The following is a 27,786-nucleotide window of genomic DNA, read 5'->3' on the forward strand; positions in this document are numbered from 1 at the left end:
TCATTCCGGGTTCCCTCTCTTATCCTCGCGCCTGCCCGCGCGCCCGTGAGCAGGCCGCGGAGCGGCGCGCCGCTTGAGCCCCCCCCCGCCCACCGGAGCCAAGGCCCCGCCGCTGTGCACTCTGGGAAATGTAGTCCTCATGGCGCCCAGCGGGAAGGCGGTGTCTTGCGGCGGAGGCCGGGAGCACGTGGGCTGGGGATCGGCCGAGCCCAGGCAGCCTCAGGCCTATTGCGGCCAAGTTCGACCGGCGAGAGGCCCTGCGGGGCAGCTCCCTAAGAGGACGTGAGTCTAGGGGCCGGTGGGATAGAGCTGGGAAGCCAGGCTGGAGGTTAAGGTGTGTGTTTGGGAGGGGACTGAGGGGGTGGGGGGGGGGACCCAGGTTAATCTGGTGCTCCGCTGGAGGCAAGACCTCGGGCCCAGGAAGGGTACTGTTTTGAGAAGAACGCGTCCGCACCACTCTGAGGAGGAAGGGGGCTTGGCGCGCCTCAGGAATAAAATAGGATGGCTCTCAGGGCCACCCCGTGAGCCACCGGGAAACTACTTACCATGGACAGTGCTTGGAGAATTTCATTAGGTTCTTGGAAGCAACTTGTCTTTATGAGTAATTAAGTTAGCTCATATTTAAGTGCAAGGAACAGCACATTGCATACTTTAAGTCCAATTCTCGCAGCAACTCTGTGGTGGTTATTTTCATTTACTATTTTCAGATGAGGAAGCCGAAGTTGGGGAAAGTTGAGCTTATCTTTTCGCTGGACACACAGCTAGGGTAGCAGAGATCAGCCACAAATCTGATCGGCCCAAGTCCCCTGCAGTCTCTACCCCAGGTGGAAAAAAAAAAAAATCAAAAAGGAAAGGACTTCTGTTCTTGTCTTCAGTGGAGGAAGCTGGCATTGGCTATAGCCACTGAGGCCTGAGAAGGTGGATGAAGGCTTCCCTGAGGAGGATAAACTTGATCTGAGCTTGAAGAAGAACAGCAAGAGACTGGGGAGGAGGGGGCTTGATTAGCTGGTAGGCAGACTCCAGTGGGAATCTAGTCATTCAACAAATCTTCATCAAGAAAATGTTTGAAGTACAGCTAGTTAGCTGTGTTCACTTTTAAGGGGGTTGTCTGTGAAGGTGAGGAAGGGGGAGGGGATGAGGAAGGTGATGAGCTTGGAAGACAAATTGACACAGTATCCTAAGTGCAATATGAAACCATGATGAGGTTGCAAGTGGGCATTGATGATTGAATTTGCACTTTAGAAAAATCTGTGTATAGAATTGTTACGGGAAACACTGACTGAAACTGCCTGCCCTGGTCAGGCACCATAGTAACTATTTGCATGAGTTATTTTACCACACCACCAGGCTTCCCTGGTGGCTCAGACAGTAAGGCGTCTGCCTGCAAGGCGGGAGACCTGGGTTCAATCCCTGGGTTGAGAAGATCCTCTGGAGAAGGAAATGGCAACCCACTCCAGTGTTCTTGCCTGGAAAATTCCATGGACTGAGTAGCCTGGTAGGCTACAGCTCATGGGGTTGCAAAGAGTCGGACAGGACTAAGCGACTTCACTTATTTTACCACACAAGGTCATGGTAAGGAACGCAAAACTAACAAGCTGACACCACCAACCAGAAAAATTCGGAAAAGGTCAAAAGGAGACGCCACAGGTCCTACCACCTCCCTGAATCCTTCTCGCTGCCATCCATCTTGGCTGAGTAATGTGTGTGCCACCAGGAAGGACCCTGAGTCAGAGTGACTGGCCAAAGACAGCCCAGAAAGTTAATCCCATAATCCCATCACCATAAAAACAAGACTGCCAGCCTTGAGGCAGAGCAGTTCTCCTGGGTTCCCTTACTCTACTGCTGTCCACCCAGGTGCCCCTTCCCAATAAAGCCTCTTGCTTTGTCAGCACAGCACATGTGTCTGACAAGATCCCCATTTTGGGCCCTGGGAGGGGGGGGTGTCCCCCTTCCTGCAACAGTATAATACATTGAAGAAGGAAAGGGGAATTTGGAAGGAGGAAACAGGAAGCCACAATAAAGTACTGATTCCAGGTCTGTGCATAGGGGTGTGAAATGTCTTGGCCCTGATACTAAAATATCATTGTGGAAGGTGGAGGAATGGAGGGAGGGTTAAGACCACAAATTCTGTGTTCAAATCTGTCCACCTCTTTCTTAAAAAAGTGAGGGGGCTTCCCTGGTAGTCCAGTGGCTAAGAATCCACCTCCAGTGCAGGGGACACAGGTTTGATCCTTGATCTGGAAGATCCCACATGCCATGGAGCAACTACTGAGCGTGTGCACCACAACTGCTGAGCCCCAGCTCTAAAGTCCACATGCTGCAACACTGAAAGTGGTGCACATAGAACCCATGCTCTGCAGCAAGAGAAACCATTGCAGTGAAAAGCCCGAGCACTGCAACAAAGACTAACCCCCTGCTTGCTGCATCTAGAGAAAAGTCTTCCCAAAGGCAAAAAAGACCCAGCACAGCCAAAAATAAATAAAATTTTTAAATAATTAAAATTGTTTTTTAAAAAAGAATAGAACATATAGGGGCCAGAACCTGTGACAACCCTGGGTTGTTGTTTAGTCGCTGAGTCATGCCAGACTCTTTTGCAACTGCATAGACTGTAGCCCACCTGGCTCCCCTGTCCATAGAATTTCTCAGGCAAGAATACTGGAGTGGGCAGCTATTTCCTTCTCCAGGGGATCTTCCTGACTCAGGGACTGAACCTGGATCTTCTGCTTTGCAGGCAGACTCTGCCACCTGAACCATACCACTGAGTTACCAGGAAGCCCTGACAACCCTGGGAGGGGTTCCCAAATTCAGGAGAGCATTCCAGAGCCCAGGAGAGGAGGAGAAAGAACTTCTGTTGGTTATCTGGAACCACTAGCAATCCATGTCCATGACAGATTAACCAGTTTGAAGTTTTTCAACCTTCTAAAACAGTGTGAATTTTGGTCTGCAAAACCAAATGAGGGCCCCGCCTGTAGTTAAGAATTCTCAGGGGAGGTTTCTCCCCTTTCACTTAGCACTAAGGTTAATTGCACTAGGGAAGTTTATTTTCTTTGTAGTCCCCTGGTTTGAGGGAAAGAGGTTAGGGAAAGGAGGAGAAGGTTTATTTCTTGTTCACCTCTAGGTGTGGGCATAGTCCTCTGGGGTTCTGGCCTTACTGAGAATGTTCCAGGTAGACCCCCTCTGCCCCCATAAGCTCTTTGCAAGGGAGCCCTTGCAAACCATTGCCTAGGTTCCCCAGGTAAAGAAAATGCCCTCAAGGAGAATACCAGCTACTGAACTTTGTTTACCTTTGTAGTTCCTGTATTTGTTTATTTTGGCCTGAATATTTCTTCTGTGTATGCCAGCTTACAGATGCATTAATTTTTAAAAGTGTATATTTTGTCTAAGTAATTCTAGTTGTTTTCAGCAAGAAGCTTAGCCTGAGTCCCTAGGCCACCTTGTGGCCAGAGAACCCAATGGACAGTTTCAGTCCTTATGTGACTGGGTTTTTCTGCTGCATCTGGCCCCTTCGACTGCTCCTTCCCCTTGTTCTGCTTTGTTTTCCCCACCACTCTGGTCACACCGTTTTGGTCTCCCTCACAGCCTTGTCCCTTCTCCTCTCCCTGTTCCTAAACTGCTGGGTCTCCAAGCCTTAGGCTCTGCTGCTCACCACCTCCTTGTCTTTGATTTATGACTCTTAGATCTCTCTGGCCCAGACTGTCCTGACCCTCAGACCCAGCCGCTGCCAGCCTCCTTGCCTTCTGAAACTGTCACGGGCACGTCAAGTTGAACAGGTACAAATTCAAACATGACTTCCCCCACACCTTACCCCCATCATGGAATAAAAATATTACATCCCCTAAATTTCTTACTGGTCGCCCAAGCCAGACTCCCAAAAACTCTCCCTTCCATCAGGTCCTCACCATCAGTTCATCACCAAGTCCCATGGATTGTACCTCCTGTCTCGCTGTCCTTCCACGCTGTTCTGCCCTAGGTCAAGGGGCCAGCATTTGTTGTCTGAGCAGCTCTAACTGCAGCAGCTCTAACTGGTGTCCCCTGCCTTGCCCCTTCCAGTCCAAACTAGACACAGTGGCCAGTCATCTATCTGAAACATGTCTCTAGACAATCCCACCTAAAACCCTCAGCGGCTCCACTCAGCACCAAGTCCAGGCTCCTTGGTATAGCACTCAAGGACGGTTATGATCTCTCTTGACTTGTGTCTTGATGAGGACCCTCCCCCAGTTCTACATGAAATCCCTGGTTCTTCAGGCTGTTCCATGCTTCCTGCCTTTGTTCGTGCTACTGCCTCTGCTGAGAGGGCATGGCTGGTGAAAAGGGGGGATCTAGAGCTGAGAGGCAATGAAGGCAAATATTTCATTTTTCAAGGTCCAGTTCAAGAGCCGCCTCCTTCACAAAGACTTTCCTGGCTCTTCCCTGTCCATCTAGGTAGAAATGATTCCTCTTCCTTTGTGAGTATAGAATCCTCCCCAACCCTGACATACATCACTGTGCCCTAATCATACTTCTGTTGGGATGATTGATTGTGTTTCCTGTTCATTTGTTTACCCCCATCTAGGGTTGCCAGGAAAAAAAGGGGGCACCCACTTCAATAGTAGATAAACAACATTTAAAAAATATATTTATTTGTGTATTTGGCTGTGCTGGGTCTTAGTTGCAGCACACAGGATCTTCAATCTTCCTTGCAGCATGGGGGATCTTTAGTTGCAGCATTCAAACTTTTTATTACAGCATGTGAGATCTAGTGCCCTGACTAGGGATTGAACCTTGGCACTCTGCAATGGGAGTATGGATTCTTAGCCACTGGACCACCAGGGAAATACCTAAACAACATTTTTTTTTTATAAGTACGTGTCCTAATTATTGCATGAGACATACTTACTTAAAAAAAAGTATTGTTTATCTGAAATTCCAGTTTAACTGGATATCCTATTTTTATTTGCCAAACTGGTCGCCCTTCCCTTACCTCCACCTCCAACTATGGTCTCCCTGATGGCAGAACATGTTTCTAGCTGATCTTGGATTCCCCATAACTGGCCCAAGGCACTACTGTTAGTGCTTAATTAATGTTAAAAGGTCAGAGAGCTGAGAATGACTGGAGGGAGTTAAGACTGGAGACAGGGACCATTTAGAAGGATGAACAATAAACCATTCTACAAATTAGGAAGTCTCCACAAAATAGCATTGGGAAGAGGGAAAGGAGGATGGACTTGCAAGATCTAAGGATCTGAGAACTAACGGAAAAGGGAAGTGGCAAAGCTCAGGAAGTCTAGGCTGTTGCCCAAGTTTCTGGCTTGTATCCCTGGATGGAGGTTGGTGCCGTTCACCTGGGAGGGAACCCTGGAGGAGGCTTGGAGGCTGGAGAGCAGGGAAACTCACTGATGTGGGGCTTAGAGCACGAGGAGAATGGTGGAGAGAGCATCTGAAGGAATGAACAGAAGACAGCCAGGACAGATAAGTTCAGTTCGAGGTTTCTGAGGCTATGCAGATGAAAGAATTGGAAATATAGGCTGAGCTTAGGAGAAAGATTAAGCTGGAGATACAGTGAGAGCATGATCAGCATGGAGGTGGTAACTGAAATCATGGAAGTTGGTCATATTGCTCAGGGAGACTAAAATGGGGAGAGAAGGGCTATATCAGAGCCCTGATGTTCTTAAGGGGCTGAGAGAGGAAAAGGAACCCCAAAAGAGTCTAAGAATGAGTAGAGGTGGGAGAAAATCCAGGAGAATATGGGATGGAGAGTCAAGAGAAGACAGGTGTTCCAAGAGGGTGACAAAGTTGGGTGCCTCTGAGAATCCAAAGGACTAAAGGCTGAGAAGTGGTCTTTGGGTTTAGCAATGATGAGGCCACTAGGGACCACAGCAAGAGCTCATTTAGTGAAGGAGGAGTGGTGTAAGCAGATTATATATTGATATTTATATATTTCTAATCACAGTGTCTTTTTGTGTGTGTGTGCCATGATATATTCAAGCAAGTTTAAATGCAGAGGGAAAAGACATTCAATAGAGAAAGGTTGATGAATAGGGAGGCTTGTAAATAATGGAGACAGAGAGCCCTGTGATATGGGGGCCTAAGCACAGATAGAGGAATTAATCTAGCTTACAGGAGGACATTAATAATAGTATCTTGAACAAGGCAGGATACCTCAAGGGCCATGGACTCCTACAGAATCCCTGAATGAGCTTCAGAAAGTCTGTGGACTCCCTCAAATTCTTTACCAGATTTCCATATCAGTGGTTTTTTCAGCATTGAAGTGGGAGGTGGGGTGGGGAGGATCCTTGGCTTTCATCAGTTTCTGTAAGGACACTCCAGCTCCAAAACAGGTGAAGCACCACCCCTGTGAACAAGAGATGTGGTCTCACATGGCACAAATTCTCCTAGATCTTTTCTCTGATTTTCTCAGATTTCTACTCTACCTTCCTTTTCAAAATAGGTAGCCAGACCACATGCACTCAGGCACAGGGCTCTCTAGCCAGGGGAAATTGTGGCAATCCCTGGACAAGAGAGGAGGAATACCACTGGCTGGGGCAGGGGGAGCACACACATTCCCCAAACTTTGATTCCTGGTTGAAACTAAAGGGATGTTTGGGTACCCCCTGAAGCAGAGAAAACTGTCAAGTCAAAGCCATCTGTAGGGCTTCCCTGCTGACTCAGTGGTAGAGAATCCGCCTGCCAATGCAGGAGACAAGGGTTTGATCCCTGATCTGGGAAGATCTCACATGCCGCAGAGCAACTAAGCCCGCGTGCACCACAACTCTTGAGCCCACATGCCGCAACTACGGAAGCCTGAGCACTCAGGAGCCCATGCTCCGGAAAAAGAGGAGCTACCTTGATGAGAAGCTTGCACACAGCAACTTGAGAGTAGTTCCTGCTCTCTACAACTAGAGAAGAGCCCACACAGCAACCAAGACCCAGCACAGTCATAAATAAATAAAATTATATTTTTAAAAAAGCTATCTGTAGTTTTCTGTCTTGCAAGAAGTGATAACTTGCTTCCCTTAGGAGGAAATCATACCTTAGTTCTGGGAAGATCATTCAAATGGGCAGTGTCATTTTGCAAATATGAAAGAGATGACAGTCAAAAATGGAGATTCTAGAGCCATCTGTGTGGAGGCCATGTGCCAGGTGACCTCTGCTAAATTGTAGGCAGAGAGGTGGAGCTCTGCAACTTGTTCCCTTTGGGGAAAATGCTTCATTTGTTTTATTATTTTTGAAGAGGGATTTGGTTCATAGGGGCTTCCCAGGTGGCATTAGTGGTAAGGAACCCACCTGCTAATGCAAGGAATGTAAGAGATGCTGGTTCAATCCCTGGATCAGGAAGATCCCCTGGAGAAGGAAATGGCAACCCACTCCAGTATTCATAGTCCTGTGGACAAAGGAGCCTGGCAGGCGACAATCTGTGGGGTCACAAAGAGTCGGACACGACTGAAGCGACTTAGTACAAAACAATTGGTTCATTGTGAGCTGCAAACTGAGACTAGTTCTTGTGGGAATATGCTCCTTTTGGAGAAGCTGTGGCTTAATCCACAATTTTGTACAGTGTTGGGCAGTCTCTCCAGGGCCCAGAATTCAGCCTTGAGTTGGCGGGGGCGGGGGGACCCTGCTCTCCCAAGGACTTACAATTTTGCGAGTGTTGAGAGCCAGCGCCTTTGGCTCAGGTTCTGACCTGGCTGTCTCTCTGTGGGACTTGCCAGACATGGCTTCAACCCATCTCCTGTAAGTGGTTCTGAGAGCACAGATGTCCACTGAGGGCCAGAGCCTGGCCCTCAAACCCTCCACCGGGCCTTCAAGTCTTTTCATCAGGGACTCCTTGGCCCCAGTGACCCTGAAATTGACAGGACCTTCTTCTTCACCCCTAGAGAAGGGAATGGCAACCCACTCCAGAGTTCTTGCCTGAAGAATTCCATGGACAGAGGAGCCTGGCGGGCTACAGTCCACGGGATCGCAAAGAGTCAGACACAGTTGAGCGACTAACAGTTCCACTTCTTTCTCTTCACCCCCAACCAGGACCAGGGCACGGCCTTTGTGAGATGTTTCCAAGCTGCCATTTTCTTTGGTTGGAGGTGGGGGTTGGTGACTGAAGGTCCTGAATCAGTTTGGAAGCAGGGAGAAGGACCGAGGGGGTGTTTGCGGGCGGCATGAGAGCATCAAAGTTTTGGGGGCACCTAGAACTGAGGCAGTGAAAACAGAAGAATGGAAACACAACTCCTTTCCCCTCTTTGACTCGGAATGCATACAGCCTTCAAAGAGCCCTTGCCAGCTCCTGACTCTAGCCTGGGAGAAGGGGGCATCTGTGCCAAAGCAGGCAGGCATTCAGGCAGTTGGGAAGGAATTTTGGTTAATGGTGTCAAATGCCTGAGGGATCCCAGCCTGAATCCGCCTCACTCTTACACCGTCTCGTGCACCCCTGGCTGCAGCTACTGCCTCTGCTAACAGCTGCCCAATCAACCTCCAGTCCAGACCTGCCTCCTCAGCTCCAGACCAGCAACCCCCACTGCCTCCTGACCACCCTCGCATGTCCCACGGCTCCTCAGACCCAGCATGCATCCAAATACGTGTCCTGATCTTAATTTCAAAGAAAAAAAAATCATATAGGACAAATTCATAGGGCCCAGGAAACAAGGTTTCACAGGACATGCACAGAAGCTCAGAGGCATTGTGCTGACTTTTGAGTTATGACTTGGCAACAGTGTGGAGGGCCAGGGTCAGCATTTAACCTCTCCTCCTTTCTTTCCAGATGAGGGTGTGTACCGCTCAGCCTCTGGTCCTTTTTCATACTGTTTGCCAAATTGAATTTCAGTAATTATTTATGTAAATTATTTATTGTTTGTCTCTCCTGGTTTAAGCTTAATAGCAGAGATCACGGGGTCACTTCTGTAGCCCTGCTGTCTGCACAGCTTCTGACATAAAATAGGTAGTTCATAAATATTTGTTGAATGAATGAATGAATATCCTTGTTCATTACCCAAGATGCGGGTCCCTCTAGATACCTTCAGTCTTTTCCTGCTTTCTTATCTCCATGATGTTCTGTGCTTCATCCCCCCCAAACCAGCCTCCCACTGCACCCTCTTTCCCACCCTCAGCCTTTTCAGCTGCTCTCTTGACGCGGGCTGCTTCACAGAATGTGGGTAGTGAGCTCCCTGTGCTGGGCTCTCTGCAAGCACAGGCAGTATATGCACCTGTCAGGGTGTCCTGAAGGGTAGGACTCTGATCAGTGACAGTGGGGTGGTGCAATCTTTACCATCAAGCAAGCCCCCAGCATGCCTGAGGTCTCAAGGCAATGGCTTTCTCCACCAGTAACCCCAGGTTCCAGCTGCTGGAGGCTGGGCAGCGAACACATCTTTGCCACCTCCTCTGCCTGTGTTACATGCCCCTCAGGTTCCAGAGCTGCTGGTTGAGGGCAAGCAGTCCCAGGCCAGGCATATGACTGCTGAGTGAGCCTGAAGTTGTGAGCAGGATGGTCAGGGCGGGATCTCCATCCAACTGCTTCTACCCATCCCCCATCCAGCCACCATAGCCCAGGAAAGGATCTGACAAACCACAGAAGTAAATAAATAACTTAGAAGTAATAAATAGGGGTCCAGCTCCCGCCAGAGAGTCTAAGGCCCGCTCCAGCACAGGCACTTCGGCAACGAATTACATGTCTCCAAATCTGTCCCCCCAGGCCCAGGCTGAGGTTGAGACCGCACACTGCTGGGTTCTCTAGAGGAGTCCTGGGTTCCTGGCCCGGGCAGTGACAGTCTGTGAGCAGGGGGTCCTCGACTCTCCACAGCTGAGGTCTCTGGTGTCTGCCGGGTTGAGGCTGGCAGGGTGAGACCCCCTGGAGCCGCCGGTCAGTCGTGCCTCCCTCTCCGCAGGGCTGATGTCCATCACTCACACGGCCGAAGCCTCCATCTCCGGCCGAGCCCCCAGTGGTCCCAGGAAGTTAGATCCACAGGTCAGGGTCTGTCCGCACGCCCTCAGAGCGAGCCCTCAGCCCAGACAGCCGCAGGCAGTGGCCGAGAGGCGGTCCACGGTCCTCCAGGTGCTGTTGACGTCCATGAACGAGACGGCCTCGTAGCTCGTGGGTCGGCAGCAGGGCTGGCTGACGGGCCGCGAGCCCGGGGGCGGCCGCAGGGCCCCGGCGTGCAGCAGGTTGGCCAGGCTGAGGTCGTGCGGGGAGCGGGCGCGGCGGCAGGAGCCGCTGCAGAAGCGGAACCGCACCAGCTCGTCGGAGCGGTGGCCCAGGCCGAGCGCGCGCACCGGCACCAGCTGCGAGCGCAGGCGGCAGCCCCGCGCCCCCGCGGCCCGCGCGCGGCTTCCCCGGCTCGCTCGGCCGCCCCGGGCGCCCGCCCGCGCCGCGCGGGCCCCGCGAGAGGGTGCGGGCGAGGGCGAGGGCGCTGGCGGCGGGGGCGCGGGCCGGGGCGGCGGGGGCGCCGGGCGCCGGGCTCTTCCGCCGCATAGACGGGCCGCGCGGCCCCCTAGAACGAGACGCAGTTACGCTCAGGTCCCCCGCCGGCCCACCCGCCACGCGCCCTCGCGCTCTCGCCCTCTCACCTACCCGGCAGGGGGCCCGCGGGGGACGCCGAAGCGGGCGTGGGGCCTTCGCGGGGGACCGGGCTGCGGGGCGCGGGGCCCAGGGAGGCCTCACCCTCGGCGACGCTGCTCAGCAGGGCCAGAGCGGCCAGGGTGGGCCACAGGGCAGGCTGCTGGAAGAGACGATGGGGAGCCTCAGGGGGGAAGAGGACAGCCTGGTAGGGTCTGGAAGGGGCTGGGGCCCGCCCGACAGAAGGGTTGGAGGATAATGGGCCAGCAGCCCCAGGGAGCCTGGAGAAGGCATCCCTGGAGGGCACTGACCTTGCTCCTTCCCCCGGCCCCTCCTTGACCATTTCCCCACCCACTTCTGGTACCCGCCCCCTGGAGCCATGCTCTCCCTCCCAGGTCAAGCCACCTTTCCTCGATACCCGGTAGAAGTCTGTGGGAGAACCGCTCACCTGCCTCCTGGGCCCGGCCCGGAGGGGCAGCACAGAAGGGCCTCCACGTCCAGGCTCCATCTCTGTCAACACCAGGAGCTCCCATCAGTTGTAGCCGACCTGTTCCCCCACCCTCCTCTTGAGGCAGCTTGGAACATGGAGAGATGAGTTATCCTCAGAGCAGGTCATCCCTCCACTTCAGCTTCTCCAGGTGAGGGACAAGGGGCTTGGGCAGCTGGGCTCAACCCAAGAGAAGTGGCTGCATCGAGAACCTAGCTATGTGGTGGTGCTTTGCACCTGTTTCCTTTCAGACTTCATAACTCCATGAGGTAAATGGTATATATCATCCCCATTTTCCAGACCAGGAAACAAGGCTCAGAGAGAAGCTCAGCAGTTGTCTAAAGTCACAAGGGTAGACCCACACGCTGTGCGGGGAAGGGAACTTCCTGCCCTGTGCTGCAGGGCTGGAGAAGGGAGCAGCTGGACCCCGTGACCCCACAGAGAGCCTTCTCTCCATACTGCAGAGGAGCAAGTTGTGGCCTGGAGAAGAACAAGGGTGCTTGAGGGTTGCCCTGAGTTATTGGATGACAGTGAGGTCCAGGCTTCAGCCTGTGCTGCCCACCCGAGTGCTGCTGCACCTTGCTCCTCTGTGGTCTCTGTCTGGATGCAGAGCTGCCTGACCACAGATGTCTTCTCTTCTGACCACAGACATCCTTCAAGAGCCAGCAGGTGGTAGGGGCTGAGGAGCTCTCTAGGAACAGGGGGTCTGGGCCATGGCTTTCTATGACCACCAGGGGGCAGCATCTGTCAAGTCTGTGGACTCAAAGTAGGGTGGGCTTTCCCCCTATCCTCAGCCCACTCAGGCCCCAGCAACTCCCAGGAGTTGCTTCCTACGCCAGCCTGGTCCCTGAGAGCTGAGCCACCCTGAGAGCTGGTCCAGGTCTGTCCGCCTGCAAGCTCCCTCTGGATCTGGCAGCCTGGACCTGCTCCTAGAAGTTTCCCCCATGAACCATCCTTCCTGAGCTCAGTCGGCCTTTCAGAGTCCCACCAATTTTTATGAGCCCGCACTGCCTAGCACTCCCAAACACCTCTCTGGAGCCCTGGAGCCTTCATGAGCCCTCACTAGCGGGCCTGCTCTTGGGTCCCAGCTGTCACCTCCAGCCTCACCCCCGGCGCACAGAATGTCGATGTACCTGTGGGCCAGGTACAGGGCCTGGTGAGGCCCTCCAGTGCCAGATGTGCTTGCCTAGCAGAATTTGGGCCTAAGGAGTCAGGGTAGTGACTTGTTCTCACTGATGGAAGGCAAGCCTAGCAAGGTAGGGTTAAAGACCCCTGCACTAGGGGGAGCCCAGGAGCAGGTCTCTTGTGGGCAGCTCAGGCCCTCCGGCCCCCTCCCGGCCATCTGGGGCCACCTGGTCCTCCAGCCCTTGCCTGGCCGCCCCATCTAGCAGCCCGATACTCACCCCGGGGGTTCTGTGTCCTGTTCTTCTAGGCACCTTTCCTGGAACCAGAGCTGGGCTTTCCCCCGCAGCCCAGAAGGTTCATGCCCAGGGCTGTGCAGCTGCCTCTCTTAGCCAAAAGCGAGGTCTTGGCAGCCAGTCTGAGCCCTGTAGCGGCGGCAGGAGCCTCACATTACGGCAGCGGGCCGGCAGGGCTAGGCAGGGCTAGCACAGTCCGACAAGCAACTAGAGGGACTGAGGGGGGCTGGGAGGGGCGGGGAGCTGCACAGCGGGCCCAGGAGAGGGAGAATGTGAGAAAGGAGTGGAAGGGGACAACCCTGGCTGCTCCCCCCTAGCCCCTGGGCTGGGACGAGGGGTGGGCAAACAGGTCGGCTTACCGCGAGTGCAGGGTTCTGGGTCCGGGACACAGCAAGGGCTGGGACCCGAGGGACCTGCTGCTGGCGGAGCCCGTGGGCCGTGTCTGGGGGCCGAGCCCAACTCCATCCCTCAGCAGCCTCATGCCCGCCGCCGTCCGGTGTCAAATTCCAGCCCTGGCGTCACCGGATCCTGGGGTGGGGCCCGAGCACTCCCCCACCCCGCCCTACCTTTCAGGGCTCACCTGGCCGCTCCACCCTCTGGAATCCGGTCCCCCTCGCTCCACTAAGGTCCCCCGAGGTAGTGGGGGAGGAGAAACTGGGGAGGGCCCCCAGGTTGGTGCAGAGGCGCAGACACTGGGTGTTCAGAGTTTGGAGACACTTGGAGTAGGGAGTTGGGAGGCCGGGCAGAGGGCGGGAGAGGGAGGGGATGGGCCGGTCCCTGCCTTGGGCCACTGGCGTTTGGGTTCCTGTCGTCCTGGCTGGCCGCTCTGTGCTAGCTGCTCTCTCTGATCCACCACTAGTTTCTTCTCTCAACAGACTCATCGCACTCCTCAAGTCCGCAAGGCACCGAGCTGGGGCTTTCAAGGTCTGACCCGCTCTAGCGGCCCCAGCCCCTCTGGCCCCAGCCTCTCCGCTAGACCCAGCGCTTCCCCTCCACTGCCGCCTGGGGCTTGGAGTACAGACACACCTGCAAAGGCCGCTGCTCAGCCCGGCACAGCGCGGGCAGAGTGGTAGGAGTGGGTGCCGGGGCAGAAGAAGAGCAGGGTCCCGGAGGAGGAAGGTTTGCACCGGAGGGTTGAGGTAGGAGCTGGAGGGTTGTATTTAAGATGCCTAATTATGACAGTTTGGCTGGTGGGCTCGAGGTTGGGTGAGTAACATGGGTAGAAATAAAGAAAGGCCAGATGCTGTGTGTCCTCATAGGGAGTCTGGACTTTATTCTGGGGACCGCCGAACTTGTTTCAGGCTGGAGAATGGTGTGATCAAACGTGCATTTCTGTGGCTAACTCTGGCTGCAGTGAGGAGGATGGTTTGGAGGTATGTCAGGAGGCTTCTGGGGGAGAGAGGAATCTGAAGCTGAATTATGGGGAGAGTGTGGGGCTTTGGGGGCTCTTTCAGGACCGCACCTTTTTGAGAACTCAGTTGGAGTCAGATTGGATGGGGTGGGGCCGTAGGACAGTCTGCCTTTGGTCTGGGTGACCGGGTGGAGGGGATTCATTCTGGCTGGGGCTCCTGGAGCAGAGGCAGGCTGTGGACAGGAGCTCATGAGTTCGGTGTTGGTTATGCGGAGCTGTGGGGACCTGTGGATTACCATAGTGGAAATGTTCAGGAAGTGACTGAATTTGTAGCCTGGAGAAAGTGAAGAGAGCTGGGCTGGAGATAGCAATTTGGGAACTGTTGACCAACCGACCATTGCAAGCCGTGGGTGGGGATGAAAGTGCTCAAGGGACGCGTGTGGACCAGCTGTACTCTGGCTGTGTGTCAGAACCATCTGTGGACCTTTTAAAACTACCCAAATCGGGGCCCACCCCCAGGCCCGAATCAGACTGGGCATGTGCAGTTTTCCACATCTGCACAGGTGATTCTGGTGTGTGCAGGCAGAAAACCACGACTTTGGGGAGAGCAGTTCACGTGCAGCGCTGGGGACTAGAAGCTTAACTGTCTCCCCAGGCAGCGAGCAGCTCTGCTCACCCCCGGCCAGCTGCCCAGTTGTGCAGGGGCTTCTTCCCCAGGGCTGCAGCTTGCTGGCATGCAGCCTATGCCCTGTACAACTGCAAGGGGCGCCATTCACGTAGCACACGGTACGCCCTGGAGTTTGCATCAGAGCGGCCTTTTCTCCAGCAGAAGGGAAGGAAGTTTCTGGGTCTCCCTGTCCCTCAGTCAGGGCTTCGCTTTCTCCTCCGCCGAGGAGGTTTCTGTCTGAGGACAAAGTGCCACAGTATAGGGGCATGTGGGAGTCTGGAAGGGGATGGCACTCGGATTGGGATGTCAGGTGAGAGGTGAGGGGCCAGCCAACCCCACCTGCTGCCACGTGGCAGCTCTGATAGGAAACTCACACCCAGGCCTGTGGCCTCAGGGGCAGGCGTGTGCTGGCCTTTCTCAGGCTGGCCAGCCATGCGAGGGAAGGGACAGAGCAGATTTCAGGGCTCTGGGGGGTAAGGTTGGGATGTCCTTTCCACTGCTTGCCAGGGGGATCCTGGAGCTGGGCTCTGCCTTCCTGTTCTGTGCAGGAAGAGGGTGCCGAGGGGAGACCATGTGCTAAGGGGGAGGGTGGGGCTGCCAGGAATGGGTGAGGTCTGTGGGCTGCTCTGTGTTGGGGACTGGGCAGTGCCACTTTCTTGTGCTTCCAGGAATCTCTGTCCCTGTAGAGCTTGGGCTGTGATGACCCAGCGGTGCTATCCTAAGGCTGTTGTCTTCAGTCCCTTGCCCTCTAGCTCCTTTAGGGGGGCACCAGGGTAGATTCCAGGGCATGTCCTGATGCCCTTGGTTTGCTTCTCAGGGCAAAGGGGGTCCAGGGCTGCTGAGGGACAGGGGAGGTTCCAGAAGGCCCCTAGGTGACCACGCAGGTCCTGCAGCTAGGAAAGGTGGAAAGAGGGCTGGAGAGATGGCTCTTGGGTTTAGCGTGGCTGCTGAAGTACCTGTTTCTTCCAGGAAGGTCAGAGAAAGCCAGAGGAGGCAGGCTCAGGGAAGAGCTTTATTGCTTCCATGACGGCTGCCCAGCGGGGCTGCCGCAGCCGGTGAAGTCCTGGTGCCTCACTTCCCTCTGGTCCAGGCTAAAGGCAGAACCCGAGGGCCTGGCAGTCTCGTTGCTGAAACCCAGAACAGTTGCCAGGTAGGCTGCTCCAGGCCTGCAGCACTGTCCTGGGGGTCGGTTGCAGCTGGGGTGGGGGTGGGGGCCGTTCCCATCAGGCTGGGCCAGGCCATGCCTCCGGAACGCTGAAGTTCTCTCCGCTCAAGCCCAGGGGCGTCTTGTTGGCTTAAAGGATGGCTCCAGGTTTTCCCTGTGGGGCAGCTGGGGGCTGCTGAGTGGGACTATCCCCTCTGCTCCCCAGGAAAGGCCAAACACTGTCATGAGTGGGAGGGGGCTGGCCTGAGATCCTGCCCACCTCCCCTTGACCCCGGAGCAGGGCACAGGCTAGTCCTGGCACTCCCACGCTACAGGGAGCCTGTTGGGACCACTGCCTGAGGGGCCCTTTAGTGGGTCTCTTTCTGCATGGCCAGTGGACCAAACGTGACATCTCCAACCTGATTAAAAAATAAATTATCCCTACCCTCCCTCCACCCCAAATTCACAAAGTGATAATACACCGAACACTGATTGGAGAAATGATTCTGGCAGCAGCTTTGCTGCCTAGCGTCCACCTCCTGCATGCTGGGCCCGCTGGGCACAACCAGTGGCCTCCTGGCCTTCTGGCTTCAAGGACCCAGACTGAGGTGAAGGCCGAGTGCTGGGCTCTGAGGCTGGCCTCTGAGCAGACATAGCTCTGGCTGCTCTGCCAAGGCCTCGCCACCCCTGGGGCCACTTGGCACGGTCCTTCTCCCGGTCTGAAGGCTCCCGCGCCTCTCAGGCAGAGCCAGGCTGAGGCCAGTGAAGTGGGCGGGTGGTGGTGGCTGGACCTCTGTGGCCATGTGCTGGGTGCACCTCAGATACCACTGGTGAGGTCAGTGATGACACGCGCTTTCACCAGTTTCCGCAGAAACTCTTTCTCTCGCTGAATGTTGTGCGTCCAGGACTGAAAGGGAAGACGGAGTTGCGGTCAGTTGGACAGGCCAAATGGCTGCAGGGATGGAGCCTTGCTAGAATGCTGTAGGCTCCCAGGGCTCTGTGCCCTCTTCTGAGACCACCACCCTCCGCCACTCCAGAAGTGCTGCGGCTCACCCTCCTCCTTTCCCAGGACCTGGAGAAATAACCTTCTAACCCCCTTTCCCTCGTTCAGGAATACTCTGCCTCTTAACTTCTTCCAAGCCTTAGAGATGGAGGCTTTCCAACCGTGTTCCCACTCCTTCAACCCCTCCTTGCCCAGCAGCTTCTCCGGGCCCTCAGGCCCTCGGCACCCCAAGGTCAAGCGAAGTGAGTCATTAGGTCTGGCCCAAGCCTGGGGGGTGGGCCCTGCTGGAAAGGGAACCACGTGGGGTGGCTTAGTCATTCTCTGACCTAACGCAATCCATTTTCCAGGCCTAGGGGCAGCTGATGAAATCCTGCCTCTCAGATTAGAGGAGCCGGGGGAGAGGGGGCGGTGCAGAGGCTCATTTTATTGTCACTGTGGAAATAGGAGGAAAGATGCTACCTTCCAGGGCTTTCCTGGGGAAGACTGCACCCAGGCTCAGGTTCTTTCCTTTCCCCGGTGCCAGGAAGCTGTGATGACTAAGTCTCTCAAAGAATGAAACAGGATTGAATGAATAAAGGAGTGATGAGAGCCAATAGCTTTATCACCATCTGGACACAGCTGACTGCTCTGTTGCATCCGACGGAATGAGGTTCACCCTAGGATGTTCACAGCCACTGTTTACTGGTGTGAAGAACTTACAGCTCTTGTCTGGTGCTTGTCTGATGCAACCAACCTCCTCCAACCTGCCAGATCTTTTCAGTTTGAAACTTGGGCAAAATCCCCTATATTCCTCTTCTCTGAACACCCCCTTCAACTTCCTGTGCTAACCACGAACCTGGCTGCCCCCAAGGACAGCGTTCCCTAGACACGCTTTTTCTCCCCCTCACACCCACACTCCACGGTGCCTGGAGGTGGCAGAGTCTTCCTCATTTGTTGCTGCATCTACACAACTGTCCCTGTGACCTCCCTCGAACCTCTGGCTCCTTTGGCTCCTGGAATTATTCTCAACTGTCAGCAAACTGCCCCTCCTTGGTGCAGACCCCTGGGTGATTCACCCTCATTCCTTGAAGATCTACTTTTTAAAATTTACTTATTTAATTTATTTATTTGACTGCACCAGGTCTTAATTTTTTGGGTCTTCGTTTCGGCATGCATGATATTTAATTGCAGCATGTGAACGCTTAGTTGCAGCATGTGGGATCTAGTTCCCTGACCAGGGATGGAACCTGGGCCCCCTGCATTGGGAGCCCAGAGTCTTAGCCACTGGACCACCAGGAAAGTCCCTTTCTTGAATTCAAACTTCTGGCTCACCCCATCTGTCTTTGAAGGCAGGGAGTGTTTGGCACAGAGTAGGTGCTCTATATATATGTGTTGAATGAAATGAGATTTTCCAGGTAAGAAAATGAAGGCATGGAGGAATGGCAGGACCAGGATCCAAGCAAGCATAGAGACCCGCAGCTCTTTACTCATCCCATGCCTGCATCACTCCCCAAGAAGAAGTAACCAATCTGATGGGTCCGTTTCAAGAATACCTACTGGGAGTCCCTGAGGGTTGAAAGGTCAGCAGAGGACTGGATATCTGATGATACTCAGGAATTATGGCTGGGACTTCCCTGGTGGGCCAGTGGCTAAGACTCTGCTCCCAATGCAGGAACTAGATCCCACAAGCCACAGCTGAGAGTTCACATGCAGCATCTAAGACCCAGCAGAACCAAATAAACAAACCAATACTACAAGGCAATAGGACTTTTTAAAAAAAGGAATTATTGTTAAAATTCCAGGTGTGATAATGGTGTAATATTAAAAAAAGTCATCCTTATCTTTTAGAGAAATTTGCTGAAATGTTCATGACTGGAATGACAGGATGCCTGAGATCTGTGTCCCAGTATCCAGGGAGGGGAGGCTTGAGAGGAAGAGCAGACTGAACAACACGGGCGTGTGTTGATGACTGCGGGCGGGAGGTGACACTGTGTGGGAGTTCATTAGTTTCTTCTCTACTGTGAATAGGTTTGACAAGTTCATAATAAAATAGTAAACAAAAAAGTCTGCCAGGGTGCCTCTCTCTTGGACCAGGCAACGCCCTCTCTCTGGTGATCTTTTCTCAGCCCCTGACCCGTGCTCACAGCACTCTCCACTCCACTCCACCTGCACTGTCCATGGGCCAGGCAGGATTCTGGGACCCTCACCAGGACCCCTGACTCCGGATGCAGAAAAGCCACCCTTCTCCCAACTCCCATCTTTATCTCTGTGCTCCCAGGGTTCTGCCCTGACTTTCACAGTTCCTCCTCTGTTGTCTCCCTGAGACATCTCATCCATGCCTCCCCTGTGCTCACCACTCACGAATCTGCATTTCCAGTCCAGATTTCCCTGTTGTGGGAGACTCCTGTGTGAGCCCACTTCACCCTCTGGCTGCTGCTCGGCCCCTCTCCTCTTCTCTCCTCCAGGTTTCCCCAGAGAGCACTCGGTGGGAGGCACGCTCACTGTTCAGCGGCTGCACTCTGGCTCCGAAGCCCCTGCTCTTTTGAAACTGTGCTCCCCACAGCCCTCGGGACCCCCTAACTGGTACATCCGACGGCTGAGTCTCAGCACCTCTCCTAGGACTTCCATGCCACACCGGCGCCATGCACTGGTGATTGGAGGCATGCCCCTCCTCGGGTCTCCAGGATCCTGCATCTTCTGACCCTTTTCTACTCTCTCTCCTCCTTTATGAATGCCTCTGACATCCCTCAATATCCCCTCCACATTCAGCCCTTGTCTCACTGTCGTCACATCTCACATGCTCCCACTGGGCCTGGAAAATGGGCTGCGAAGCAAGTCTTCTCCCTTGCCCACTGAAGATACCCTGAGAGACAGCAGGGATCCTACATCCAGGGACCAGCATTTCAGGGACTCCTCTAGGATGCTGAGAAGCAATAGTAATAAGTAGGGGTAAAAATACTGCCATTAATAATAATGGCAAGCATGTGCAGGCACTTACTACAGCCAGGCCTTCTTTACACATTATCACATCGACTCTTTCCCAAACCTCCCATTACCCCATGTATTGATAAGGAAAGGAAGGTATAGAGCCAGGCTGTGAACCCAGGCCACCTGATTTCTTTGCCAGCACTGCTCAGCACTCCACCTGGAGGTGGTGCAGCAGATGCCGCGTGTCCCGGAGCCAGATGGTTCTACAGGCTAATGGAGCAGGTGGGGGTGAGACAACTGAGACACAGCAGGTGGAAGAGGGAACAGCCTCCATCAGAGCTTCAGGGAAGGTGTGTCCTTCCACCTCATTCCACATGGAGGCCCTCTCCAGGCCTCGCTGATTTAAAATCCTAACCAATTCTTGCCTCTGTCTTCCTGTCATCCCTGAACAGTTCCGGTGAACTTTCATCTCTTGCCTAGACTGCTGAGACAGCGTCCCAACTAGCTTCTGTTCCTGCCTGGACCCCTCTGTCATGTTGGAGCCACAGTGACCCTACTACACGCTCATCTATAGCCAAAAACTGGTCCATGGCTCCCTCCTGCCTTCACAGCAAAGTCCACACTCCTTACCATGGCAGAGAAAGCCCTCCCTGATCTGGCTACTGCCTGTCTACGGCCTCTCATCCTCTCCCTAAAGCCATTACATAAAGTTAACATAAAAGGAATATGTAAGAGGCCCAGTATAGGAGTAAACAGAAGCCAGGAGGCAGGTAAAAGCAGTGAGAGCAATTTGGGGCGGGTGCTGGTAGGGGACGAGTCAGCAAGAAGGTACGTGAAGGGAGGTAGAGATGGAGAGACAAGGTCTCTCCCCAGGGTCCTGGTGAACAGGAGGCAGGGCTGGAGCCACAGCTGAGGGGTAAGACAGATGGGGGCTCTCCTGGACCCAGGAGGAGCTTACTACTCCTGAACCCCATTCCAGTAAATAGGAGGCCCAGCTGAAAGGTGGTTTCCCAAGAGATTCTCAAGTCTCTCTCATATCCTTGAAATAACTCGCAATCACTCAAGGCCATCTGAATGAACCCCCAAAGCCTAAAACAATATAGATGGGAACAGAGCCCTGGATGGGGGTGTGAATCTCCTGGGGAATGTGCGGAGTGAGAAGGTTGTCTAGGATGGAGCCCTAGTTAATGCTGACTCTTCGGGCTGGACTGAAATCCAGGACATGGAGGAAGAGAATAAGAGAGCCCGGTGAGGGAACAGGAGGGGCACTGAGATGCCTGACTCAGAGTCTGAGCAGGAGAGCATTTCAGAGGAAGCACCGCTCAACACAGAAGGCGCTGCCAAGCGATCAGGAAAGACAAGACTGACATGTGTCCTTTGGACTTGGCAGCCTTGAGTCACTGGTGACCTTGGTGGGAATCCTCTTAGGTGAAGGGGAAGCCGGGCTGCGAGGGGTGAAGGGCTGAGTGGGAATGAGAGGGGCAGAGCCTGCCTGGCAACAGCAGTTTTTCTCCTTTCTCTGTATGGAGGAGGAGAGGGAGGGAGCTTTGGGGAGCATAAGACCTGAACAGTTCAGTGGGTTGGAGACAGCCTGTAAGAGACTGATGAGCAGGAACGAGGGCTGCTGAGCTCTGAGTCTGCATGGACAAAAGGCTTTCTCTAACAACCCTTGCCACCCAGAGGCAGGAATAGAGAAGCTGCTCAGAGCACAAACCGCAGATGCCCAGGGTCCAGGCAGGGAGCAGCAGAAGGCAAGGGGAAGAAGCAGTGTTTGGGTTTTCCACAGGGGCTCTTTCTGTGAAGCGAGAGGGGCCAGGAGAGGCTGGCTGACTGGGAGAACTTAACATACTCATCACCTGGGAAGCAACTCTGGATGCTAAAGAGCTTCAGTGCCTGGCCACAGGGGAGGGTGGAGGAGGTACTGGGGGCATCCTGAGACTGAGAGGCAATGTCTGTGGGTTGTTTGAGGGGGCGAGGCAGTTCTCTGGGGGGATAGAAGAATTGAAGTAGGGAGGACGGCCCTGAGCTTGCGCCCAGATGGGCAGGTGACGACTGGGGAGCAGCAAGAAGGAGGCAGGGGCTGGACCAGGACACGGAGCAGGCGGAGGGGGCAGTGGGCAGAGGGGAAGCTGAAGAAGAAGACTGGGAGAGGGACGTGCAGGATGTTGTGGTCAGAAACATGGTGGTCAAGGATACCTGGTGACCCAGCTTTGCTGAGGGTGGGGCAGGGCCTTCCAGGGATCTCTGAGCAGCCAGACCCGCCACTGGCTCATCCCTTGACCACTCATTTGTGCACACACAGTCAGAGTCTATCCTTCGTGCCGGCACTGCCCCCTCCCGCGGCCAGCCCAGGGACCACCCCGCACCCAGCCCCGCACCTCTTTGATGGCTGCCATGCGCACGGTCTCATAGTAGTGCAGGGGAGCGTTGGGTGTGCTCATGTCATAGCCGAAGCCTGCAACCGCCACCTCGTCACAGCCGTGTAGGGCCATGGTCACTGCCACACTGCCGAGGGTCGGGATGTTCTGGAAAGGGGGAAGGTGGGCAGAGTGAGGCTGAGACCCTCAGCAAAGCGCCCCCGAGCTGAGCTCCGTTCGTGAGGACTGAGCCCTCTGTTCCCACCCTGCCCTCCGTCCTTCCTTGCCAAGGCACCTCTGGCCCCCATCCCCTCCTCCCTCTCCCAAGGTCCAGACGTCTCACCCCACGGCCCATGAGACCGTTGTTGAAAGGCAATCCGATGAGGGTGAAGGCGGCTTCCTGGATGAAATATGGGTTGAGGATGCGAATCTCGGGGGGTTCCTTGGGCACCCGAGTGGCCACAGATTTCCAGAAGCCATCCGACGCACTCTGTAGACACAGCGCAAGTGGGTGTGAGCAGGCACACAGCTTATGATGGGCCCCGGGGAGTGGTGGGAACCCAAAGTGTGTACAGGCAAGTGAGAAACCAGGTGGGGGGCGTGAGGTGTGTACAGGGAGCCTGGGGCATGAAGAATAAACGGGCCGGAGTACAGCGGACTTAGTGTGTGCTGGGGACACAGGATGCGGGGCAGAGTCAAGTACATGGGGGGGCACAGCGAGCAAGGGTGGGGCCAGTGTGGATGGAGGAGGGGGGCATGGGGCACAGGGCTGTGCTGCTCTGGCCTGGGGGGTTCCCAGGCCAAGAGGAAGAGCCAGCAGCCCAGCGGTACCCCTCCCCTTTGCCGCTACGGAGGGGCCCAGGAGGAGCCTGCCCTCTCTTTCCTATCTGCTCTGCTGGGCTCGCCTCCTTTCCCTTCCGCTGAATTTCCTCACTCTCTCAGTCAACTGTTCTAAAGTGAACCTGAAAAATAAAGACAGAATGTGAGCTAGTACGGCACAGCAGAACAACACGCCAACCCCCGTTCTGCCACCGATGGAGCTGGGTCACTTTGGGCAAGTGACAAGCTCTCTGAGCTTGTTTCTTTATCTGCCAAATGGGATGATTCTCCCCTCACGGATCGCAGTACCGGACTGGAAGGGTGGCAGCTCTGGACCCTGACACCCTGGGGTCCACTCCGGGGCCACACATTCCTCTCCTTGTTCCTCCCTCCCTTCCTCCAGGTCCCAGCCCTGCCTTTCTGTTCAGTATACAAGCCCTCCCTCGAGTAGGTTGCTTCAGCCATTCTTTTGTGATCGCCTTCAACTCCCTGCCTTGTGCCATTCTATTGTCCTAGCCCAGGGGAACCACGGACTTGGATCAACCCATTCACCCATCCTTTCTGCCCTTATAACCAGGCTCCCAAGTACTGCTAGAGAAGGTCACAAACTAACCCTGCAGGCTGGAGGCATGTCCCCTAGACTATGTAAGCAACCCTCTGTTGTTGGACATCTCAGATATTTCTAGTATCTGTAGATCTGCTCCTCCTCTGTGTTCCCCAAGCTCTGTTGTCCATCCAATCATCCATATCAGAAGCCTGGGAATCGACTTTATATACCCATCTCTCTGTCTCTCCAGCCCATTCCGTCTTATTGGTCATCTGGTTCTTTTGACTATTTTCTATAGAATCCCACAGATCCATCCTTACCTCCCATGCCCACTGCTACCACCTAAAGTCCAGGTCTCATTGTCTTTTAAATGGATTATTTAGAGTGTCTGTTTTATTGACCACTAACCCTCCAGAGCCCTTCTAGTCCACTAGAAGGACTAGAACGTAAACGGTACACAGTAATTGTTGAGTTCCATTCATTTCCTCAACAAACAGGTAATGAGTGCTCAGAATGGGCCATCTTTGCCTCCCAAACCACTTTCCACTCTCTGCTAGAATGATCCTCCTATATACAAACTGGATCACATCACCACCGCCCCACTAGAGATCTGAGTTTTTTCGCCAGTAACCCCGCCTGCTGCTCCAGTTTCCATTTCTGCCCATCTGAAGTCCCCACCTGCTGATTCACACCTTCATGCTTCCGCTGCTGCTGCTGCTTCTCTCTATAATGGCCTCCCCACCCCCATCCACCTGATCCACCTCACTTGTTTCTCAAGACTCACATCTCCTCCCTCCTCGTGCCTTTACTGAACGCCTTCATCTCAAGGTAGAAATGGTCTCTCACCTTTGGGAGGTGAAAAAACATGGAGTTAAGATCTGCTATGGTTTGAAAGTTTGTGCCCCTCTCCTCATTCATTTGCCCAATGCCTAAGGTGATGGTTAGGAGGTGGGCCTCTGGGGGGGTGATTAGGTCAGGGGTAGAGGCTTCAAGAATGGGATCAGTGCCCTTACAAAAGCGGTCCAAGAGATTCCCCTGCTCCTTATGAGGACACCACGATCTATGAACCAGGAACCATCTCTGAATCAGGAAGCCCTGACCAAACACCAAGTCTGCCAGCACCATGATCCTGGACTTCCAGCCTCCTGAACTGTGAGAAACAAATGTCTGTTGTTTATAAGCCACCCAGTTTGTGGTATTTTGTTATAGCAACACGAGCTGACTAAGACAGAAGAATCTTGGGCCTGGATCCAAACTCTGCTCTGGTCCCTCAGCTGCGTGGAAGCCTTGGGCAAGAAACTTACCGTTTCTTTATGGATAAACTAGGGATTCTAAGGGTATTTATCTTATGTTGCGTGAATTCAATGAGATAATTCAGGCTGAGTGCCCAGCTCACAGTTGCTGCTCAGCTGCTCTCAACACCAACATCAGCCCCAGGGCAGGGGCTCACGATCTGATTCATTTCTGTGGCCCAGCAGCGCAGTAGCAACCTCAAGTGTGACAGGGGACGTAAACTCCAACCCCGCTCCTCCACCGCCCTCTGTACCTCTTCAGGCTCATCTTCTGCGGCTTTCAATGGACTGTCTGCTCCAGCCACCCCCTCCCGTGTCTCCCCATCTCTGTGGCAGCGCCACTATCTTGGGCAGATTCTATCTGTCCTCCAAGTGTCAGCTCAAGGGATCAGCCCTGGGGGCAAATTTCTCTGGGTCTCAGCCCTAGACAGATGAGAGAGCAGATCCCAGACCTACTTCTTCCTGTGTCTACCTCTGTGTCCAGAAGTATATGTGTGTAAGGGGGTAAAGATCAGGACGAGACCCAGCAAGAAAGGGGAAGGTGGAGAAATGACCAAGTTCCTATGCAAAACTGGGGAGAAGCCCTTCCGTGTACCGAAGGAATGGCGGGTACCAGCCTGTGCCGAGCCGAGCACAGCCCCCATCCCTTCCCCAGAGCCAGGCAGGCCCCAGCATCGTCCCCCACCCCCACAGCCCCGGGTTCCTGCCCACACCTGCCCACACACACCCAAAGAGGAGGAAGCCCAGGGGCGGCTCAGGAGGGGTGGGGAGGGCAGGGACAGCACAGCTGGGGGCGTGGAGGCTGCAGGCCGGCGTTCACAGATATTATTTATGTCTCTGCAACTTTCACCCACTTCACAGGTGCGGGACCCAAGATGAAGCGATGTGCTCAAAGTCACGTAAGTGGCTGGGGGAAGATGCAAACCCGAGTGTCGCGATGCCGGGATGAGTGTTCCTCCTGCCACCCCGTTCCTTAGCATTACTGCTGCACCCACCTCAGGAGGGAGGGGGCCTGGAGTCAGGATGAACAGGGCCTCTCTTTGATCCACCCCACTGGGAGCTCTGAGGGGGAGCCAGGGGTTGCTGCGGTTGGTGTCACGCATCCCATCTCACAGAGGGGACTGAGGCTCAGAGAGGCGAGGGGACGCGCCTGGGGGCATACAGCTGGGGGAGAATCTGAGCTGGATTCAGCTCAAGAGCCTGGGTCTTTCCGTGACACTAGATTCCCTCTTGGAGACATCTCTTACCTTTCCCATGTGCTAAAGGGTTCCATATGGAACCACTGTGTGAAACAGCAGGTAATTAGGATCTCAAGCCCCCTTTGAGAATCTGACAAGAGCTCCAGGGTGGAGAGGGAAGGGAGGCTTCCTTGTCTCTTCCCACCTTTACTGTTTTCCAGGAGGAGCGAGTGCCGGGACTGCTTGGATTCGAGGACACGTGTGTCACATCTGTCACACATGACTTAGCGACTGCACAACAACTAGAGTCACCTTTAGCGGCAGGAGATGCAAAGTAACAGACACACCTGCAGCTCCTTGGGATGTGGGGGGCTGGGGGTGGGGGGTGGGGAGGCAGGAACAAGCCCTGTGCTTGGGTCTCAAGTCCCAGAGCGCCTGCATTAGGGTGCTGGGATCCGGCACCGCCGTTTTATTTTCCCCACCTGTCACTGTCCTGGTGCAGCGCCTCCTCACGAATTCCAGGAAAAGGAAAAACAACTAAGACCAGGATCTGGCTTCCCCAGGCAGACACATACCAAGTAAACACAACTACAGCCCATCTCCTCAAATAAAAGCTGCGGCTTCCCTCCGCAGAACAGTCACACACAGGCACACACACAACACACCGCACACCTCTGCCGAAGGGCACGGGGTCCCTGAAGGCGAGGGGGTTTGATGACTTGAGACTGATAATCTCCGTGTGGGATGGGAAGAGAGGAGAGCCCTGTAGACACCAAGACTGAAGGGGTCGGTGGAGCAGAGGAGCCTGCCGAGACTGAGAACCAAGGGTAAGAGCGAAGAGGAGGCAGGGAGAGTGTGATGCCCTGGGGGACCTCAGGCCCTGGAGTTGGGAAAACCCACATCCACATCCAGACTCCACATGTGTGCGACTGGGATGTGTCATGGGATCTCTGCAGGTCTCCAGGTCCTCGTGTATAATGGGGATGTCAAGAGCACGTCCTTGACAGTCATGAGGATGAAGTGAGGTGCTGTGCATTTTACAGCGTCTGGCACCACGTCTGGCACGTGACAAGCACTCAATAAATCTTGTCTGTTCTGGTTCTGAGTGAGTGTCACAGAAGCCGAGAGTGAGGCAGAGGGTGTGGCTGACAATGTTAGAGGCCACAGATGGGCTAGTTCATGGACACACATCAAACGGGGACCAGCTTCGCCCTCGGGTTCCTTGCAGGAGGTCACTGGGTGCTGGAGGCCTTCCTACCGCTGGGTAACCCTGCCAATCCTGCCGCCAGAACACAGCCCTGTTCCAGAAGGCCTGTCCAAACGGCCCGAGGTTTCTCACATCTCATTTCCCTTACCCATAGGACACAACACAGAGGCCTATAAAGCTGGCCTCTGACGCTGGCCTGGAATGGTCAAAGCTCTCTTGCGAGGCCATCTGTGAGCTGAATGCTGGGTTGAATCCCTCCTCCAGGAATGTCCCTGCCTTACTCAAGTCTGGACCCGGCTCATGTGTGTGGAGCTGCCAGTCTCCTGTTGATGCAACTCTCTCTGCCCTTGTCAGAGCAGCCAGGAGCAATGGGGGAGAGCATCTGGGAAGAAGTTCTGGTCCAGCCAGTCTCTGCCATGGTTGCCAGCGCCCCTACATGCTGCTTCTCCTATAGCCTCTTCCTTCTTCCTGCTCCTCTGTTGGGAGGCGAGCAGTCTGCCTGCCAAGATGAGAGGCCTTGGATGGAGGGCCTGACCACGGGCTGGCTTTCTGCAGCCAGGAGCAGGGCAGGTGTGTTCACTCCCGCCTCTGGCTGCCACTCCCTGAGGACAGGTCACCAGCTCACTGGGGTCACTCCAAGGATCCATCAGGCCTCCATTGTGCCTGCTTTCAGTTCCACACAAATCTGATCTTGACCCTCTCAGGGCTAAAATCTTCAGAGGGTTTCCACTGCCCCACTGAGGCAGCTTGTCAGGATAATTAAGAGCACAGGTCTAGTTTTTTTTTTTCCTTATTTAAAAGGAGTTTATAACCCAGGACTATGTACAAATATCTCAATACACAGTATGATTATTACGATATGCACGCTTAGTCTCTCAGTCGTGTCCAAC

General features: G+C 54.5%; 2 protein-coding genes and 1 long non-coding RNA gene across 8 annotated transcripts in view; 1 reads left to right on the top strand and 2 right to left on the bottom strand.

Moving 5' to 3' along the window:
* Window positions 1–129: 129 nt before the first annotated feature.
* Window positions 130–26,794, top strand: LOC122437091. The gene is made up of 5 exons (XR_006268174.1): window positions 130–282; window positions 3,678–3,770; window positions 25,373–25,410; window positions 25,911–26,516; window positions 26,646–26,794. It is a non-coding gene; the product is annotated as an uncharacterized LOC122437091 (long non-coding RNA).
* On the bottom strand, window positions 9,542–12,910 carry ARTN (artemin). 5 transcript variants are annotated; one of them, XM_043461607.1, is made up of 4 exons: window positions 12,784–12,910; window positions 10,968–11,029; window positions 10,535–10,679; window positions 9,542–10,454 (listed from the first exon to the last, which is right to left on the bottom strand). In XM_043461607.1, the coding sequence occupies exons 1-4, from the start codon at window positions 12,887–12,889 to the stop codon at window positions 9,967–9,969; spliced, it is 801 nt and encodes a 266-aa protein (XP_043317542.1). In that variant the 5' UTR covers window positions 12,890–12,910; the 3' UTR covers window positions 9,542–9,966. The 5 variants fall into 5 exon arrangements, with proteins under 5 accessions (XP_043317542.1, XP_043317541.1, XP_043317545.1 ...); XM_043461606.1 differs by having other exon boundaries at window positions 10,535–10,682; XM_043461610.1 differs by lacking the exon at window positions 12,784–12,910 and adding an exon at window positions 12,410–12,539.
* The window catches only part of ST3GAL3 (ST3 beta-galactoside alpha-2,3-sialyltransferase 3), a 204,236-nt gene continuing 191,891 nt past the window's right edge, over window positions 15,442–27,786 (bottom strand). For both annotated transcript variants that reach the window (XM_043461581.1, XM_043461580.1), the window contains 3 exons: window positions 22,197–22,343; window positions 21,875–22,021; window positions 15,442–16,493 (listed from right to left, as the gene is read on the bottom strand). In XM_043461581.1, the coding sequence (XP_043317516.1) occupies window positions 16,404–16,493; window positions 21,875–22,021; window positions 22,197–22,343 (384 nt within the window). In that variant the 3' untranslated portion in view covers window positions 15,442–16,403. The remainder of the gene's footprint in view (window positions 16,494–21,874; window positions 22,022–22,196; window positions 22,344–27,786) is intronic.

This window comes from Cervus canadensis, chromosome 2 (genome assembly GCF_019320065.1).
Source record: "Cervus canadensis isolate Bull #8, Minnesota chromosome 2, ASM1932006v1, whole genome shotgun sequence".
NCBI lineage: Eukaryota > Metazoa > Chordata > Mammalia > Artiodactyla > Cervidae > Cervus > Cervus canadensis.

Excerpts from the sequence above, each read along its gene's own strand:
- ARTN (XM_043461606.1), bottom strand. The coding sequence starts at position 12,889 with ATGGAGTTGGGCTCGGCCCCCAGACACGGCCCACGGGCTCCGCCAGCA. Across the intron at positions 11,030-12,783 it reads CCCAGAACCCTGCACTCGCG|AGATGGAGCCTGGACGTGGA; the intron begins GTAAGCCGACCT and ends TGGTGTTGACAG. Across the intron at positions 10,683-10,967 it reads GGGCCGGGCCCAGGAGGCAG|CAGCCTGCCCTGTGGCCCAC; the intron begins GTGAGCGGTTCT and ends CGTCTCTTCCAG.